Source organism: Corapipo altera, unplaced genomic scaffold (genome assembly GCF_003945725.1).
Source record: "Corapipo altera isolate COAL_440 unplaced genomic scaffold, ASM394572v1 61, whole genome shotgun sequence".
In the NCBI taxonomy this organism is placed as follows: Eukaryota; Metazoa; Chordata; class Aves; order Passeriformes; family Pipridae; genus Corapipo; species Corapipo altera.
In genome coordinates this window covers 2,059,408-2,078,468 of record NW_020884910.1, presented here as the reverse complement: position 1 = coordinate 2,078,468, position 19,061 = coordinate 2,059,408, and the positions used below count along the sequence as shown (strand labels likewise).

The 19,061-nt window shown below is 39.2% G+C and overlaps 1 protein-coding gene across 29 annotated transcripts in view; it reads left to right on the top strand.

The window, feature by feature from the left end:
* ZBTB20 (zinc finger and BTB domain containing 20) overlaps positions 1-19,061 on the top strand; it is a 502,167-nt gene that overhangs the window by 472,153 nt on the left and 10,953 nt on the right. For 25 of the 29 annotated variants that reach the window (XM_027653327.1, XM_027653324.1, XM_027653323.1 and 22 more), the window contains one exon: positions 3,161-4,666. In XM_027653327.1, the coding sequence (XP_027509128.1) occupies positions 3,161-3,579 (419 nt within the window). In that variant the 3' untranslated portion in view covers positions 3,580-4,666. Of the gene's footprint in view, positions 1-3,160; positions 4,667-19,061 lie in introns of those variants that run through there. The other 4 variants (XM_027653336.1, XM_027653338.1, XM_027653342.1 and 1 more) reach the window with 2 other exon arrangements.

Genomic DNA, 19,061 nt, shown 5'->3' with positions numbered 1-19,061 from the left:
CTGTTTGGAGGGCTCACAAGAGAAGTCATGGAGGAGTCTAATCATAAACCAGAATTCAACAATCTAAAGGTCTTCAAATCTCTGTATGTTCTTATGCTCCGAAAACTACAGTCTGGTGTAGCTTTCCATGCAACAGAAACCAACCTCCTTTTCTTCTTTCACGTGGATGCAAACATACTAGAGATCAGTATTTTTCCATGTTCCCTACAAACTGGCTTTAATGTATCCTGCAATGTTGTTCTCCAAGATACACAGTGTTGTGGAAATGCAGTGCTAGAATGGATGCAGTGTCTGTGCAGGGCCCCAACACTGCTGCCTCCATACCACCGTAATCTGGGGCACCCATGGTGATGGGATGAGGGGAAGTCATATGAGGAGCAGCTGAGGTCATTTAGCTTATTCAGCCTAAAGAAGAGGAGATTGAGAGGAGACATTGTGGTCTACAGCTTCCTCACAAGGGGAAGTGCAAGAGCAGGAACTGATCTCTTCCCTCTGGTGACCAGTGATAGAACATGAGAGAATGGCATGAAGCTGTCTCAGGGTAGATTTAGGTTAAATATTAGGAACAGTTTCTGCACCCACAGGGTGATTGGGCACTGGAACAGGTTCCTCAGCAAAGTAGTCATGGCACCAGCCTGACAGAATTTGAGAGGTGCTTGGACAATGCTCTTGGGCACATGGTGTAACTGTTGGGGTGCTCCTGTGCGGGCCCAGGAGGTGAACTTTGATGATCCTTGTGGATCCCTTCCAACTCAGAACACTCTAGGATTCTGGCCTCAGTGTCAGAGCAAGCATCCATTATGGTTAGGGTTAGGGTTCAAAGAGCCACAGAGGCTACATCTCCAGGAACGCTGGAGCTGGAAAAAGCATGCCAAAGGGACCATGGCCGGGCACTGACATTGCTTTTTCTGCTTCCAACTCGGGATATGCTGTGATTCTATGTTTCTAAGTGCCCCACATTGCTGTCTAATACCAGCCAAATACAAAATAAAGAAGCAAAAGGACGAACATGTACATTTAACTCACTGAGCAAAGTTTTCTCTGACTTCAAGAAGAAGAATCATGGGAATAAAGAATCTACAGTGCTCACTGAGGAAGCACATATATTTACATGCAAACAAACAAAAAAAAAAAACAAATAAAAAGTTTTGAGATTCTTAGGAGAGGAAAACTCTCGGGAAGGCTTTGAAACTGAGGTTAAAAAGCCAGAACTCAGTGTCTCTTAGGAACATATGCAGGAAAAAATTAAGGTGTTTTTATAGCATAGTCCTAACAGGGTCTAGAGTGGAGGAGACCAACTTATTACAAACTCTGGGACGGACATATATTTCCCCAGGCAAAAATGAGCACTGTAAATATAATCGGTCTCTTTTAAGTTAATCAGATGTTATTCTAACTGACAGACTATCATTTTCCACATAACGTGTCAAGCAAATTGGTCTGTCTGCACTAATTTCACTATTGTGTTTGGCAAAGCCATCAGGAAAGTAAGGACTCAGTGTTTTGACCAAGTGTCTTTCACCAAATGGGGACAAACTCATGAGTGCAAGGAAGAGCAGCTAGTGGACTTCATTCATGGATGTCACCATCATATATGCAAACCATGAAATAAAAAGGAACAGAGACTCAGAGAGATAAAAAAGTAGGTCCTTCACATCCAATCCATATTAATTATCTCCTATTAAAATTGAGTATAACTGGCATATTGTAATCTCACTATACAAAGAGTAAATTATATATTACCACAGGCGTGTCATGGTCCCTGAAGATTGACTCTTCAGGATTTAAAACAGTGCAGACAGACTGTAAAAAGGAGGAAGCAGGATGTCTGTGAAAAGAAAAAAAAATAATAAAGAAAAATCTCTGCTAGATGGGAAATTGCAGAATAACCACAGGAAAATAATTTTTTCAATCAGTGAAACAGAGAATAATTTTGATTGTTACAGAGCTCTCTCTCTCTAACAGCTTTGGGGATGATGAATTACCAAACCTGAAATATACCACAAGCGATTCAGAAAACAAATTAAAAAGTAGCTTTTGATGGGGCATCCAGGGTGTTAGTTATTGTCTACATTATTAATGCAACAACATATCATGAAAACGTTGCTTGATACCATGAAACATGAGACTGTGGCATTGTTTCCCAGAAGAACTCTGAGCATGAGGAGGATTTCAGAGTAGCCTGAACAAAGCAGTCGTATGTTCTCAGTTGAGTAATTTTCCCAGTTCATCGTTGTAGTCACTTGTTTGTCAGAGTTCATGATCAGAGTTCAGTTATACAAGTTACCATAATCAGTTTTACAGCAGTCCTGGAGATCCAAGGCAATGTGGTAGATTACATGAGTATTTTTTATCTCTGATTTACCTCATAAGGTGTTTTATTTAATTGGCAGTAAAATCATTTAAAATTCCTGTCTCTTACACTATAATTTTGTCTGTTAGGTTGCCCTTCACATGGTGCTGGCCAGTCTGGGCAATTCTGTATACTGAGGTTCCCTTTTCAGTTACTCTTAACCATGTTTCATCTATGAGATTTGACCAGAAAAAAGGAGGCAACAAATGTAAACCTCTTATAAAGCACTGGATTCCTTTGGCAATCTCTAGCATTTCTCTTCTGAGAAAGGCAAAGCAATTTGGCCAAAATAAACGTGTTACAGGTCAGCTATATAGTAATCACTAGCTTTGTCCATGCTTTTATTGCACGCAGGTTGCATGCAGGGAAATGGAGGCACTGAAAGGTAAAGTAACCTGGCTAACACCTGTCTAGAAATGAGCATGAGGACACGGCCAGAAGAGGCTGTGCCATTGAAACTGAGTGTAGATATCTGGACATTTTAACTCCAGTCCTGTCTTAATTCCTACTGTGTGAACTTGAAGAGATCACCTGAACTCTTTTTTACTGTACGTGGATGGGGAATACCTACAGCCCCCTTTGTAAAGCATTTGTAACCTCTGATTACAAAAACGGTTGTGTATCAAAACACACTTATTAACAGAATTACTCTTCGTTAACCAGAGCAGCTCTTCAAAGACCCCCATAAGACTTACCATTAGTTTATTGCCAACCATTCTACTGGGCTGGTTTAATTTTACGATTTTCTTTTTTTGTCTGTTTTTCTTTCTCTCTCTCTCTCTCTCTCTCTCTCTTTGTAATGGACAGGTGAGAAACCACACCAATGCAGCATCTGTTGGCGCTCCTTCTCTTTAAAGGATTACCTAATCAAACACATGGTGACGCACACCGGCGTGAGGGCGTACCAGTGTAGTATCTGCAACAAGCGCTTCACCCAGAAGAGCTCCCTTAATGTGCACATGCGTCTCCACCGTGGGGAGAAGTCCTACGAGTGCTACATCTGCAAGAAGAAGTTCTCCCACAAGACCCTGCTGGAGAGGCATGTGGCTCTGCACAGTGCCACCAACGGCACGCCTGGAGCCACCGGCACCGGCGCGAGGGCTGTCCCCGCCGGGGTGGTGGCCTGCACGGAGGGGACCACGTACGTCTGCTCTGTCTGTCCAGCTAAGTTTGACCAAATCGAGCATTTCAACGACCACATGAGGATGCATGTGTCAGACGGATAAGTAGAATCTCTCTCTCTCTCTTTGTTATGAACAACAAAAATAGAAACAACAAAAAAAAAAGAAAGCTATGGCACTAGAATTTAAGAAATTATTTTTGTTTCATTTTTACCTTTATTTTCCTCCTTTTTTTGGGTTCATTTTGTTTTGTTGTTTTTGTACTACATGAAGAACTGTTTTTTGCCTGCTGGTACATTACATTTCCGGAGGCTGGGTGAATAATAATTTTCCCAGCCTCCCTCGGATGGTGGCCTTAAGGCCAGGTAGTGCTTCATGAGCTCCACTGGTTGGATCTCTAGCTACTGGCCTCTAAATACAACCCTTCTTTACTACAAAAAGCAAACAACAAAAAAAAAAACCACAAAAAAAATTAAAAAAAAAACAGACAGAAAAATAATAAAAAAAAAAATCTTTTTTTCTCACTTGTGAAGAGCACTACAAAAAAAACAAACAAAACAAAATATACTACAAATCTACAAGGCCTACTGTCATTATAAGTACACCGCTTGCAGTGTTTCAATGGACATAATTCACATTGCTGACCGCTTTTGGACTTCACAGTATCCAGTTAGAACTGTGGAATATTTTGCTTCTGGTTGAGCAGTAACCAGAGGAAACAAGGCCCTGCTGGTTTCCACCACGAGTCTGCTTTTTCACACACACACGCATCCACAAACACACAAAAGGGCTGAGGGGAATGCGAGGCAGTGTGGCTTGGATAGTGTGGAGTCCCTGCAGGGTGAGGAAAAAGAATCAGAGGTTCCTCACCTGGATTCTGCTCCATCCCACGCTCTCTGGCGCACCCTCCCCGCTGCTTTTCTCGTACCACCACCACCACCTTATAGCAGAAACCAAGAAGATTCAGACAACGAGCAACGGTGGCTTTTTGTAATTTATTCAGTGTCTTCGCTGAGCACAGGGCCTCAGCACAATCAAGAGGGACTTTCACAGAAGGCAAAGAGAAACACAGAGGAAAATCAAAGATATCAGAGGTTGCAACCTATGGATCTAGGTACAAGAGAAGGGTTAGTTCCCACAATCTTTGCAAAAAAAAAAAAAGTTGCATCAGGATTTATTCTTGTGGAAGAAAGAGGAATAGAGGGTGGGTGGGGAGGGGAATAATAATTTAAAAATAAGAGTTCTTGGGACTTTTTTAATTCAAAATTTTATAGAGGGGCAAAAGTGACGTTTACCAGATAGAATGCTGATTTTTTTAATATATTTACAACAGTATTTGTGTAAAAAAAACAAAAAAAGTGAGATTGTTAAAAGTAATTTTTCTTTGTTTTCTTTTTTGTTTTGCATACACTGCCACTAATATCTTCTCTTTTATTATATATATGAATATATATAAAAATATATATTTTATTTTAAATTGAGACTGTTAAGGTTAGCTAACCTGCTTCCAGATAGAGGGGGGGAGGGGAGATGATCTTGATTTTTATTTTAAAAAAGAGGAAGGATGTTTCTTAATTTTCTTTTCTAGTATTATTCTCTCTCTTTTCTAATGGAATCAAGAATTACCTGGGTCGATGAGGGGCTCTGTGAAGTCATCTGTGAGATTATCTACTAGTGTTTGTGCATCCTGCAGTATCATTTGAACTGCTACTTTGTTTTTTGAATTACATGGTTCTCTTTTTGGCTCTTACCAAGCTTCTATTGTTTCTTTTTTGGTTCCATCTCAGAATTTATTTCTGCTGAAGGATGGTTTCTTTTGAGAAAGAGATTTTTCTAGCAATGTTTCCTTGGTTTTGGGAATGATATAATCTGTAGTCTTTCTTCTTATTTGAAAAAATAATGAAAGTTTTGGAAGTGTGTAATAACTAGGATTTCCCTTCTTTTTGGTCACTGGACAAGAATTAATCTGCTGTATTGTTCTCTCATCCCTGCCTTGCTCGCTAGAGAGCTTCCATATTTGTGTGGGAATCTGATCCTGCCCCTGGTAATTTGTGCTGATGCCAAAATAACTTAAAATGTTACCATTGCAAATAATCTTCCCTTCATTTGCAAAAATGTCTAATGGAAGGGCCACATCCCGCATTCTCTGCATATACCAAGCTATGCAAGGAATGTAGGATCAGTGTGAAAGATTGATTCCTGATCTGCATATATATGTCAGTGTTCTGTATTTTGTTTTACTGTGTTTGAACTGGTGTTCTCCCTAGTTGTCTTCTGTGTATCTGTGTAAGAATTTTTCCCCCAAAGCCAACTCCCAAAGTACGTGGGTCCTTAGTTCAGTTGGATCAGTGTCTGACACTGTCTTGCTTGAAATCTATAGTGAGGACTTACACCAGCTGCACTCTGGACTTCATATTTTAGGCAGAGAAAAAGCACCTAACAAAAATATGCAAAAAGAAAAAAAAAGAGAAATTGCTAGTTTAGCTTTTACTTGTGTTTATATTTAAATTAAGCTTTCTTAAGTTTACAGAACTTTGCTTGTGAACACTGAGCATTTCACATGAGACATTTTTTTATGCTGGACAACTTTCTAACTGTTGACTTGATAGATCTCCATATACAACTTTGTGTGTTCTTTACACCTGCGGCTTCTCTATCAGATGTCTGTCATCCAATACAGGTAACTTCATTTATATGTTTTATGCCTGTTCCATTACAATTTATTTGGGAAAAAAACCCTAACAGGTGGTTCAGTCTCAGAATCTTTCTATACCCTGCAAGGTATTGTTCAGCAGATCCTAAACACTGAAGCCCTGATTCTCATCTGCAGCATAAGAGAGGCTTTGAGGTGAGTGCCAGAGCAAATGAGTCTCTTTTATGGTAATGTCTTTCTGTGTTATCAGTTTGTTTGGGTAGCTCAAGGGGCTGGAGAAGGAGCACAAGTTAGTTAACAAATATTGTTGTTTTAACCATACTGGAAAAAGCAATGCCAGCATGTAAACCAAGAAGTGAAAAGACAAAGCCCAGGACACAGAGAGGGAGAATTAGTATCTGCCATGCAAAGGCACATTAAATCTGTAGGCAGAAAACAAAGGTTCTGGAGACAAAGGTGTGGAAGAAAATGGGGAAAGTGAACCTAGACAAAAGGATTAGAGACTTTTCTCTGGGGAAAGGTTGTTTTCTTCTGAGATCTTTAGTACAGAAGAGTGTTATCCCATATGAGGAACAAGTGAAAAATTTTACCCAGCTTAAAAATATGTAGCTGCTCATTTGTCATCTGAGGTAGGGGAAAAGCTGTTTAATTTGCTGTTGTAACTCTGGTGAACTGTAGTCAAGATGTAGCATATTCTGGAATATGGTTCTGATACCAGAAGAGATATACCAGTAAGCAGGAAACAAGAATCAGGGTTTACATCCACCAAAATCCAAGAACTATCATGTTTAGAGAGAAAAATCCTATCCAAATTTTAATCCTTCAGTTTTCATCCTTCCCTAAATCAAAGAAGCATCATCTTTTAAATCCAAACTTTTTATGAGGTCTAATAAATTTGAATTAAAGATCAGTAGTGAATGAATGGAGGGTGCCAATTGAATAAAATAAATAAACAAAGTTCTTCAAGTAAAGCTAGGGCTTACTAGATTGAATTCTAAAACACTTGTCAAAGAATTTAGGCCAAGATCTTCACAAATGAGTGCCTGAAATATTAACTGATTTTGTTGAACTTCGAGACTTGATTTTGTAAAACATGAAGCAACCTCCATCATGACTGCTAATGTAGCTGAAAGTGCTTGCCAGGTCACTGTGAATTTAGGAGCTCAAACATAACCCCCTTTGTCTTTTACAACGTTAAATTCTTTTAAGTAATGTTTCCTCCCATCTTTGAAATACTTTTATGCTACTTGGAAACAACTATAATATCCAAATGTTGCAGGTATATTCAGCCTTCATGTATTGCTACAATATTCCTTAGCAGAAAGAATGGCAGTCACAGTGATCTGGAAACCACTGCTGACAGTGTTTTAGCGAATCTCATCTCACTATGCTTAAAAGGCTTCCTGCCAAACACCTGATAAAATGATACAGATGAGAAAACACAGACTGTAGCACACATCCTTCTGATGAAGCATGCAATATCCTGCATTCCTTGAGCCTGATTCTCACTTTCCCTTAAGCTCTCTTTATATTGCTTTGGTAATGGAAAAGGGCATTAAATAGAACATAAATTCAAGCTTACAAATCCAGGCCTCTCTGAAAGGCAAAAGTGCAATAAAGGAAGCCTTAGAGTAAATGAGAAGTAAGTGCCTTCTCTTACTGCTGCTGAGGCTGGTGAAGTGAATTGGAAATGTAGGATTGGCCAGAGCAGATCTGCCCTGTGGTCCATCTCACCCAGGACTCTGTCTCTGACATGTGGCCACTTAGAGATGATTTGAATGAAGATGAAAGACCCATGTTGGATAATTACAAATCAATAAGCCTAAGGGAGAAGATTTATTATAACCCTCATTAACTATTTGTACATATAAAAAACATATAAATTTGAATAAAATATTTACTTGCCTATAACTTAAAGACATAATAATTTATGGCTTTAAGTTTTTATCCCATATAAAAATTATATATTGTGGCAGGTAATTCTCATTGTCCTTTAAAGATCTATTTTATTAATTCCTAGCTGGGCCCCATGCTGTCCTGTGGAAGTGAGTTCCTCAGGTAAATTACCCCCTCATTGAAATGATTCCTTTTCAAGTTAATTCTGTTGCTGTTCCTTGAAATACTCTTGTTCTTGTATTATGTGAAATCATAAATCAGAGAACCAAAATTTAACTTCTCTTGCCCATTCCACTGAGGTCTGCCTGGGAAATATGAATCCACAAGGAATGCAGGACCACAACCTCAGTGTCTGCTGATCAGCAAGGAGAGAACAGCTACTGAGTGTGTCCGTGTGCATGTCTGGGGTGTGTGCATTAGTGAGGTTCTCCTACAGTGATCTCTTGCAGTGGACTAGCAGGCACAACTCATGAATAATGGGAACATACCAGTAAAGTACATCAGTCTATAAATTGTAATATTGTATTTCAATCTGGTCCCTCATCTCAGAAAACCCATATTAATAGTCTCTTATAAGGGAAATAGATGTTTTGCAGGAGCTACTCTGGGGACACTTTCTCAACATCTGTCATGCTTTCACTAGACCTGCTTCTGGCCCACGCTGTTAGTTAGCTTCAAAAACAGCTCAAGTTCACAGTAAGCTAACAGGGAAGAGTAGCATTTAATTGACTTTAAGTGAGTGAGGTTTCCTTTTGCTCTAAGATCAAAGAGGCCAAGTGGAACCCATTTTTCCTCTTTTGATTTCTTTTTCATCCAAAGGAGAGTTGAGTAATAACCCACATACCATCAGCCCCTTCACTTCTTATCAACCCCAAACTGATTGATTTCCTTCAACCTGGAGCTACTCTGTTAATGCTGGATCACTCACATGATGGAGGAACAGATCTCTTCCCTCTAGTGAGTATTATGCTAGCATTTGCTGTCTCTCTTAATAATGAAAACAAATCCCAAAGGGAGAAGGTACAAAACATACTCTTCACAGGAGTGTTGAGTCCAGTCCAAAATCAGAAGCACCTAAATCATTTCAAACATGACCAGATCTTCAGTGTGCCTAAATCTGCTACCCTTCTGACAGTTATGCTAAGGAAGTCCTCTCTCACTGATGAAAATGTCTTGCCTCTCAAAAGGAAAAAAAGGCATCAGCCTGGAAAAGGGAAGGCTCTGGGGAGACTTTATGGCAGCCTTCCAGTACCTAAAGAGGGCTGACAAGAAGGCTGGAGGGGGACTTTTCACAAGGGCTTGTAGTGATAGGATGAGGGGGAAATGGTCTTAAGCTGAAGGAGGGTAGGTTTAGATTAGATACTAGAAAAACATTCTTTACAAGAAGAGTAAAGACAGTGGAACAGGTTGCCCAGAAAGGTTGTGGACTCCCCATCCCTGTAGGTGTTGAAGACCAGGCTGAATGAGGCTCTGAGTAACTTGGTCTAGTGGAAGGTTCCCTGCTAGTTGCAGAGGGTGTTGGAACTAGATGATTCTTTAAAGTCCCCTCCAACCCAAACCCTTCTATATTAGTATCAAATTAGCCCTTGGTGGCTGTTCTGCCAAGAAAGACTAGTCCTTGGTAACCAACCCTTTCAATCCAGCTCTTCTGAGTTATTGAAATAAATCTTATAGAAAAGAACCAGCAGGTAGCCTAATTGCATCAGCATCTGATCAGCCTAAAGCAAAATAGCTGCTTTTCACATTCCCTGATTTGTTTTTATGCTGACTGTGAAAATTTGTGAAGGAGGTGTAATGTGATGAGAACTTGGCCCTGAGAGGTTTTGAGCCTCCTCTGCTTCCAGAAGGTTTCTCTTCAGTAACACCTTGACCCCTAAGCAATCACAACTCTGCTGTGAAAAAAGGCTTATGAGGGAAACTACAGATAATACATTGTCTGGAGTTTGAGTTTGTAATTAATTGAAAACCTTGACAGTCCTGCTGACAAAAACCAAATACAGGTAGAAGGGCCTTGCAGAGGGGCAGATTCTGAAAGTAGCAAGTCCCTGCAGCATGTCCAGTAAGACAGTCAAGTGCATGAAGGTGGCCTAGTGCTAGATTCATGTCCATCAGGGGCTTGTTCTGGCCATGCCAAGTCAGTGTTCTTGCTGCTGTTAACCTTATTTGTCCAGCAAGAAGTAATAAGCTCTCAGCTAGTTTCCCTTAAAGCTGCTCAGTGATCCGGTTCATTTCAGCAGGAGCAAAGGTGTCTAGATATTTTCACAGATGACTCAGGTGGGAAATATGGAGAGAGCTTTAGGTGTGTGCCTTTCTTCAAACTAACTCTGACCAAAAAAAAGGTGGGTTATGTTTTCTCTGGAATAGAACAGAGAGATTTGGTCCGCAAGAGAGATAATGACAGAGAGACGACCTATCTGAAAAATAAGCATTCTTAACTCTTGTAAACCTGTTGGTGTAAGGGAACACAAGGAAGAATCTTTTTTTTTTATTAAGAAAATGTAATTGAGAAACATGTTAGATAAGAATGTATGTCCATATAATTTTTCCTAGTGCGGATAACTAAACAGCTAGATTAGGAAAAGGCCTCTAAGATCATGAATGCAACAGTTAACCCAGCACTGCCAAGCCCACCACTCAGCTATGTCCCAAAATGCCACATCCACACATGTCCTGAACACTTCCAGGGACAGTGATTCCACCACTTTCCTGGGCAACCTGTTCCAATGCCAGACCTCCCTTTTAGTGAAGAAATTTTTTCCTAATATCTAATCTAAACCTACTCTTATGCAACTTGTGGCCATTTCCTTTCATCCTGTCACTTGTTACTTGGGAGAAGAGACTGACCCCCACCTCACTACAGCCTCCTTTCAGGTAGTTGTAGAGACTGATGAAATCTCCCCTCAACCTCCTTTTCTCCATAGTCCTCTCTGGAGCCTTCTAAACACTTTGTTAACTGTATTTTAATCTCCCAATTTACACATCAACTATTTTTCAAAAAGCAAAGAGCATTAAGATACTTCTTTCAGAAGCAAATACACTACAACCTTGAATACACTACAGCCTCATGGACAATTGATGCCTTAAAACAGAAATGCATCTGAGCAGTGTGGAGTGTACTTATGTTTTGTATCTATAGCAAAATTTTATCTAAAACATTCCTTTCATACGAAAAATGTTATGTTGTGTTTTCCTGTTTCAAAGGGCAGGAAAGAAGGAAAGAAGTATTAGTGAGGCCTAGTGTTCTCTTCATATTGGAAGGTGCTTTTCCGCTGTTTCTTACCTTCAGTTACAGCTCCAAGTTCGGTCCTCTTCCAAAGAGATCTCCTACTTTTGGTTGGGTTGATTGGCATCAGCTCCCTTTAAAACTCGTGAGGGTAAATGGTCTTCCTAAACCAATAATATGGGGGTAAGGCTGTGTGATTTGACTACAGACTCCAGCCTCTCCAGTGCTAGTGGAGAGAGAAATCCAGTGAAAAGCTACTTCCCAGTGGCATATTCTGTTCTGAATTTCTATCAGTGCAACCTCTATTGGCACTTTTGGGATTGCATGCATGTCACTGGTGATAAATATAGACTCTTTGATTAGTTTAGCTGCGATTCCTTTTAAGAAAAGCATATTCTAAAAATATCCTTTTGCTGCAGCAATAACATTACACAAACAAAAGAACTACCAATATCCCATCCTGTGTGATAACTTCTATCCAGTTCAACCCATAGGGACATTTTTGTTTCTACCCCTCATGCAAACTTTATTAGCACTTGAGCCCTCTTTGTGCTGCGAAATTCATGCATAGTCATGCAGCCACACCTCAAGCATCCCTCCTAAATGCTCTGTGTCAGATTGAGCTTAGGTGTTACAGTAATCCACATGTTTTCATAAGATCCCCACTGGGACTTTTCCTGCTGGAAAATCTGCTACCAGTGTAGCAAAACATTGCTTGCTTAAGTATTTTCCAGGCAGAATTACAGACTTCTACACTTTATACTGCTGACTTGATTTTTTGCCAAGTTCATAGTCCTATGGCACTTGGGAAAAGTGCAGAGCTTGGTTAGATACTCATTGTTGTGCTTAACTGTCTGATTCTCCAGTGTCCAGTTCCTACTACATGGACAGACATCTTTCGGAGATCTATATGTTTAATTAGGTACCTTTTCTATTTCACTTTGCTCCTTTTCTTTTTGCCACCTGGATATTGCCGTGTTCTTTGTTAAACCTTATAAAGTTCCCTGAAGGTTCAACCCTCATGTTGAATATACTCTGTTTGACTAGAGAGGATCATCGCATTCAGGAAGCAGGATTCCATTCACTCACCTGCCCAACTTTCTTTTCATTTTTCCTATTAAGTCCTTTACTTTCATTTGTCACATAGTCTGCTAGTACCCATGGGATCTTTGCATAAAACCAAATTATTTGGCCTGTGTGTGTGTGTGGGTGTGTGGGTGTGGGTGTGGGTGCATGCAGATGTATGTCTGAGTATGTGTGTGTATGTCCAAGTAGAGAGCCACTTGTCTCCTCCTGGCTTTACAGACAGGTTGCTAACTGAGCATGTGGATATGCCTGGTTTAGATGCAGGAAAGGGTTTAGATGAAACAACGATTACAATATTAACTGTGGAGCATTGGCATGACTAGTGGAAAATAAGTACGCTTCTCCTGCAGTATATATGCACATATATATTCATTTTAAAAGTTCTGTTAGCCAAATGCTCATAGTTGGATGTTTGCCCAAATAAGATGTTTGCCCTCATTCAAAATGTGATACTCAGATTTGGTCCAGTGTATTTTTGTGAGTACTCATTCTGAAGGGAAGGCTGATTTATGTCTCTCAGAGCCTTATGTGGTCTTTCAGCCACAAAATAAATAAACCAGTTGATCTCAGCAGGCTTCACTAGCAGAGATAGGCATCCATGGAGGATGACAGCTCTGGAACAATACTGTTGAGTTCAGTCACTCATTTCCATTGAATTTCAACATGTTCACCTTACAAAGAAATAAAATCCAAGCAAAATAACCTGCTTGTTCACTCTACCTTAAAAAGAACACTAAGAAATTATCAAGTCTTTAAACAGGTAGCAGCACAGTATATTAAGAGACTCTAAAATATTCCAGGTCTGGAATCTCTGGTTTCCAAAGTGCCATGTCAAACAGCTCTTTCCCCACCTCATGTACTCTGAAAGATATTGATTATGAATATCTTTACATGTCATCTGAGATCCATTTCAAATGTGCAGTCACTACCAAATAACAAGTAACTTTCTCTCCCTTGGTCTTTGCCAAAATCTCTTCAGGACCATGGTTAGTGTGTCTAGAAGACCAATAGATTTTCAGAAGCAGAAGAAATTGGTCAGTAAGATTAATTAGTATGTAATCCATGAGAACTGCAGGATTTCTAGAACTCATTTTGCACCTATTCAGTTAGTGGGATGATTAAGTATGTTTAGCTACAGCTGCTTATTTTGGTATTGTGCTGGCCCCCAAAGTAGCATTTTATTAACTCTTTTGCCTGACTAGGGGGTTTTCCTTGGTCCAGACAGGATAATTGAAGGTTTTGGGGGATTTTTTTTCTTTCATTTTCAGTCATAAAAATTTAAGTAAATGCTATTCCTCTTCTTAGATTGGTGGCATTTCCCTTCCCCTTTTGAGTAAGATGATAATGCAACAGTTTTGGCTGGTTGATTTTGGGGTGAGATTTTTATTTTGGTTTGGTGTTTTTCTTTGGTTAAATGTACATTGTCTCTCTATAGTCAAAATGTCTTGTGACTGTAACAGTATGTATTTCTTTTACTGGAGAAAATAGACTTTTTGGTTTTTGTTAACAGTACTAGTGACTTTGTGGAAAATGACAAGTTGCTATTTAGGTCTGCTTAGTTAAGTACAGTACACTACAATACAGTATTTCTGAAAGCTAGAACATACAGTACACAATATATATAGCAATTCTATATCAATATATATACATAGTATAATCATTTAACTTTTGCATCTGCCTATGATCATAGAAAAATAATTTTTCACATGTATCATTCACAACCCAATCAAGTGCTGCAGCTATTTGAAGCATTTACCAATATTACAGCTCTAGTGTGCTTTTTCATATTATTGGCTTCTTTATTGTCTTTACAAGCAATTTTTCAGAATTTTTTTTAAATCTCTATGTAGTAAGATGTAGAAAAGTAATTTTTTTAAAGAAAAGGTAAAACAGTATTAGGCTCTACAAAAAGTTAGAGATTGTTCCCTGCTACCCTTTCATATCAGAAGAACAATTAATCAAGACAATTAAGGTTATCTATTAGCTCTCTTCTAAGGTGTCCTGTTATTTCATTTGTAAAAGTGTATGTCAGACTTTCCTCTTCCATTCCTAGCCTTGGAGAAAGATGCCACAAGTGGTCTTTCACTCCTTCCAAGTTCTGTTTCTTTAAAGTTTTAAGGTTTCCTAAAATTATCTTCTGCATTAAGGTGGGATAGAAAAACACTGCTCTCTCTATAGTTATACTGAATGTGGCCAATGGATTTCGCTAGGAATTGGATAAGAAATACCTCCATCTACTGCTAGTAATATATTCCAATTGCATCTTTATTTATCCACCTGATCACCCCTTTTTCAAATTAAAACAACCTCTGAAAGTTTTAATTTCAGTTCATAAATTTTTCAAGGTGAGTGTTCCCTGCACCAGCTTCATAGGACATTCCTGCTGGGTCTGAATTTTGTGTCAGTCCTGCTGGATTTTAATTGTCACCACAGAGCTGCTGAAAAAAATGTCGCTAGGGAGGGATATGTCAACATCTAGATCCAAATAGCCCAGGGAAAGCTGGTAGACACCCAAGCCTCATGGCTTTTTGTGTCCTTTCTGTATTCTGATCTTGCAACAGATGTCCCAGGCAGGAAGTCTTGATTCAAAATTAGTGAGAGTGCAAACTTATGAGAGGGTGGGAATTTATGTTTGCTTTCCTAATTCAGGTACATCTCAGCTGATCTTCACTCCTCTGGTTGATAACATTTCACTTCTAAATGAAAATGTACAAAACCAAGTGGATGAGGGTTGTGGAGGAGGTATTCATTATATCTCGTTTCTCCTAACTGTGAATACTGGAAAAAATGAGAGATGGTCACATCAATTACAAATTGTGCTTTCACTGAGAATGAGCAAATCTGTGTCTCTGTGAATAAATAGTTATTTTGGAGTGAGAAGAGAGGGAAGGAGTTACCTATGCCACATCTTGGGGTATTGCAATCAGAACTTCAAGCATGGGAATCAAAAAGTGCCAGCATTCCTTACAGGCTCCTGCCATTTGCACTTATGTGGAAGCCACATTCTTTTTCTTTCTACTTGCAGTTTAAAAGTTATGGTCTTCCAGCAGTGATTTCTAAGTCTGGCTTTTCTTTACTCTGTGTATACCCATTTGTAAGGGAAGGAGGAGACTATCCTCTCAACATTAATTACGCAGGTAACAAAACTAGATTACCCTACTACATGAAGGATGGGCTTTGTCCCATTAAGCCAAACAGGTGCCATTTCCCAAATTAATTCCATATAGCTGCTGCAACGGAGTGCTGATTCAGTGGTCCACATTTTCTGACCATGCTCTTTGCCTTTTCCTTTGACTGAATGCTGAATCATACATATTTTTTTAGAAAGTGTTCTCACTTGACTGAGAATGCCAGATCATTTAAATGGCTGTGTACCCATTCCACACTTGCCCTGCTAATCCTTTGTGAGGTTCAGTAATTCATTTAACATAATTACTAGTTTAACATTTTTCTTGATTTAACTTCTTTGTTGCCTTTTATTTTTCCTAATGCTTTTTTTAAACACCTCAATTCATTTTGCATGTTATACAGTTTACAGTTTATATTTTTAGGCTAAGAAGTGGTTTTACAAACAGGATGGTACCAAACAGGTAGATTATCCACACTAGAGATTGTACTTTTAGAACGCAGTGTGTACAGATACAATTGCCTAAAGGAAAGTGAAACTAACAAAATAATCAGCTGGTGAACACTATTTTAACATATCTTTTACATAAAAGACAGTCAGTCATTTGTGAATCCAGAAATCTTGCTTTTTTATGAACATATATCCTTTCTTTTTCATTCTCTGAAGAAATACTAATCTTAAGAATTGTGATTTTCTAAGAAACTCGTTTCATATGTGCATATTTTCTGCTTTTTAAGGAGAGAGAAAACAGAAGGTGATATCAACTTTACAGTTTATAGATTCTTGCAGTGGCTGCTTTTCTTGAATGGTATAAACATCAAGGAAAGACTGTCCAAATATTAGCTTTATTCTAATGTATGGTTTTCATTATTACTTTCGTTTTCCATCTCCTTGTTGACCAAGTAGACCTCCAGGGCTAATACAGGCAATGGTCTCACGTTTCTGTGGTCGACAGCATTTATACTCAGCTCCTTTTTGCACTTCTCTTCTGTTTTATACAGCTTTTGAGGAACACAACGGTTGAAGTAGGTAACACTGTCACCACGAGAGGGAGAACCTTGTGCTAAGAGAATGTTGCTCTGTTCTACTGTGCCGGGACAGAAAGGGATTTTAAAGCTTTTCCCTGCAAGGTTGAATAAGAGGAGAGTCCCCCACTTTGGGGGTGCTTGCACCAAAGATAGGGGGCCTCCCAGGAGAGGGGGTGCTTGAACTCCATACAAGGGACTTGCTCTTCACCTGTGCCACTTAGAGGAAAAGACCGAATCCCCAGTATCTGCTGCTGCTTTTTTTTTTCTTTTTTTTGATGTATGAATAACTCGTAAAAAATATATAGTTCCTATTTATTGGTGGAAGAAGTGGCACTCTTTCATTTATTGGAATCAGAACTACTTTTTCACAAGTATCTTCAACAAGTTTAATTGTCTTTCGGGGTGCCCTGTTTCTTTTGTCCTAATGCCAGGATGTAGCTTGGTCTGCTGTGAAACTGATAGAGGTCCTTTAAGTCTGGAATTTATTCCCAGTTTCATGTGTTCCGAACAATCAGTTCCCTAGATTCTTGCTCCAAAGTTCAGGTTCAAAGAAATTCTTATAATGAAATGAAGCAGAAAATTGGTGATTTCCCATACACTCCACCCATAATGAGCTTTTGTTTGTCAAACATAATATGAATAAGCTGCTCAGTTCAGGGAGGATGTACACCATGACCTTTCTTGTCAGCATCAGTGAGATCTATGCTTAATCCTGAAAATTGATTGGACCAATACTCTGTGGGCCAAATTCTGCAGGCATGACTCTCTTTTGTTGACTTCAGTCCATTTTCTCTGACAGGGAAAGCATATGTAGTCCTAGTTTCATATACTCCCTTTAAGATGCCACAGGATTGTTCCCCATAATTTAGCATGTTTCTGCCCAAAGTTTCTAATCTTCATAAAACTGACCTAAGATTTGATTTCACTCCACTAGGCAGATTTTGCCTGTGTTAAGGGCTCTGTGATTATATAGTCTCTCCTTGCTGGGAAACTTAATTCAAAAGCACTATATAAAGCAGGAAGGTTGCTTCCATTTGAACAAGGCATGGAATTTTTTGTTTTATTTTGTTTTGTTCAGAGAATCCTAAATAACCTTGAGTCTTTCTTTGGGTTTGATTTATTCGTGATAGCATGTTTATCTTAAAGAATTAAATAGTGAGCCACAGCAGCTAGTGTAGATATATGCTTCACTGCAATCCCTTTTCCCTAATTTATACCCTTGCTGTGTCCCTTTTCTATTGTCAGAACAATGTAAAAGCATTTGGGTATTTGGATATTTGGAATTACTTGATTCCAGGTTTCTGACTGCTCTACCCAGAAGCACTCTGGCCATACCTTTTCTGTTATGATGGTCACATATTCCTGTGGGTAAAATAAAGTTGTTTCTTTATAAGATCTGATTATATAACCCTAAATTCAGACTATACATCAAGCTTTTTGGCGGACCTTTATTTTTAATAAGTGCTACTGCATTAAGGTATGCAGGAGAATTTATAGTGTGAACAGCATTTCAGCAAACAGGTAGGACCCCCTCAAAGTACACACAGCTGAACAGCAAGAAAATTCATTGTTGGTGATTATACTGACTAAATTGGTGTTTATAGACTTTACAGAAGAGCTGACAAGTGTTATTCATTTTGTCTCATAGTATGCTCAGGCATGGGATGCACCACTGTAGCTCTGCACTCTGAGAGAGCAGGTTTAGGTCCTCTCCCTTTGCCACAGCTAGTGATTCCGTTGTGCTCTCTTTGTTTTTCATTGTAGGCTCATTGGTAAAGATAAACAGCAAAAGTCTTTAAAGCCTGGCATTTTTCTGTTTTTGAGGTGGATATTCAGGATCCCTGCACCCCTACTTAGTTTCTTTCTCTTAGGTTCTGTCTGTATTTCTGTGCATGTGAAACGCTTTTCTCCACTGGGGTTAAACAGAGTGTATCTGCCTGCAGGCAAGGCTTGTGTCTTTGCAAGAGAAAGAAAAAGGAGAAACCTGCTTCTTGGTTATAATTTGGTTTATCTTTTGGTATTTGCTTTTGTTTACATTCTGGGGTGAGCTACCATCTTCAATAAGGGACTGCGAGTGAGAGAAGTGGCAGAAGGCAAGAGGAAGCACGTGCCTGAGCCTAAGTGAAGCAGCGTGCAGTATTCCTCTGTACACTGAGCAAGTACATTGAGATTAGTCTAACAGCAGCAGTATTGTCCTAATGTGTTCCATTTTTCATATATTTCCTTTTCTTGCTCCTCCTTCCTTGATGTGGCCTCTTACACTGATTTTAGTGGTTCCCCACACTCCTTTCTAGTAGTTACAAGGGTTTGATGGAGGCTCTTGTGGCTGTCCAAACTGAAATTATAACCTCCAAACCAGTGAATACCCCAAAGTCTTTGTTGTGTTTTCCCAAGTGTTATCGTCACAAGTGGCAAGCCCTGGCAGATGTTTTATTTTGGTAAAAGAGATAGATGGGATAGGGGAGTTATGGACTGACTGGGACTCAGTGACATGCTTGCATTTGTAATTAGTGAGCTTTATTTTGTTTTTCTTATATGTCTTCATTTTAAAGTACTTAAGAGCTTAAATTCCTG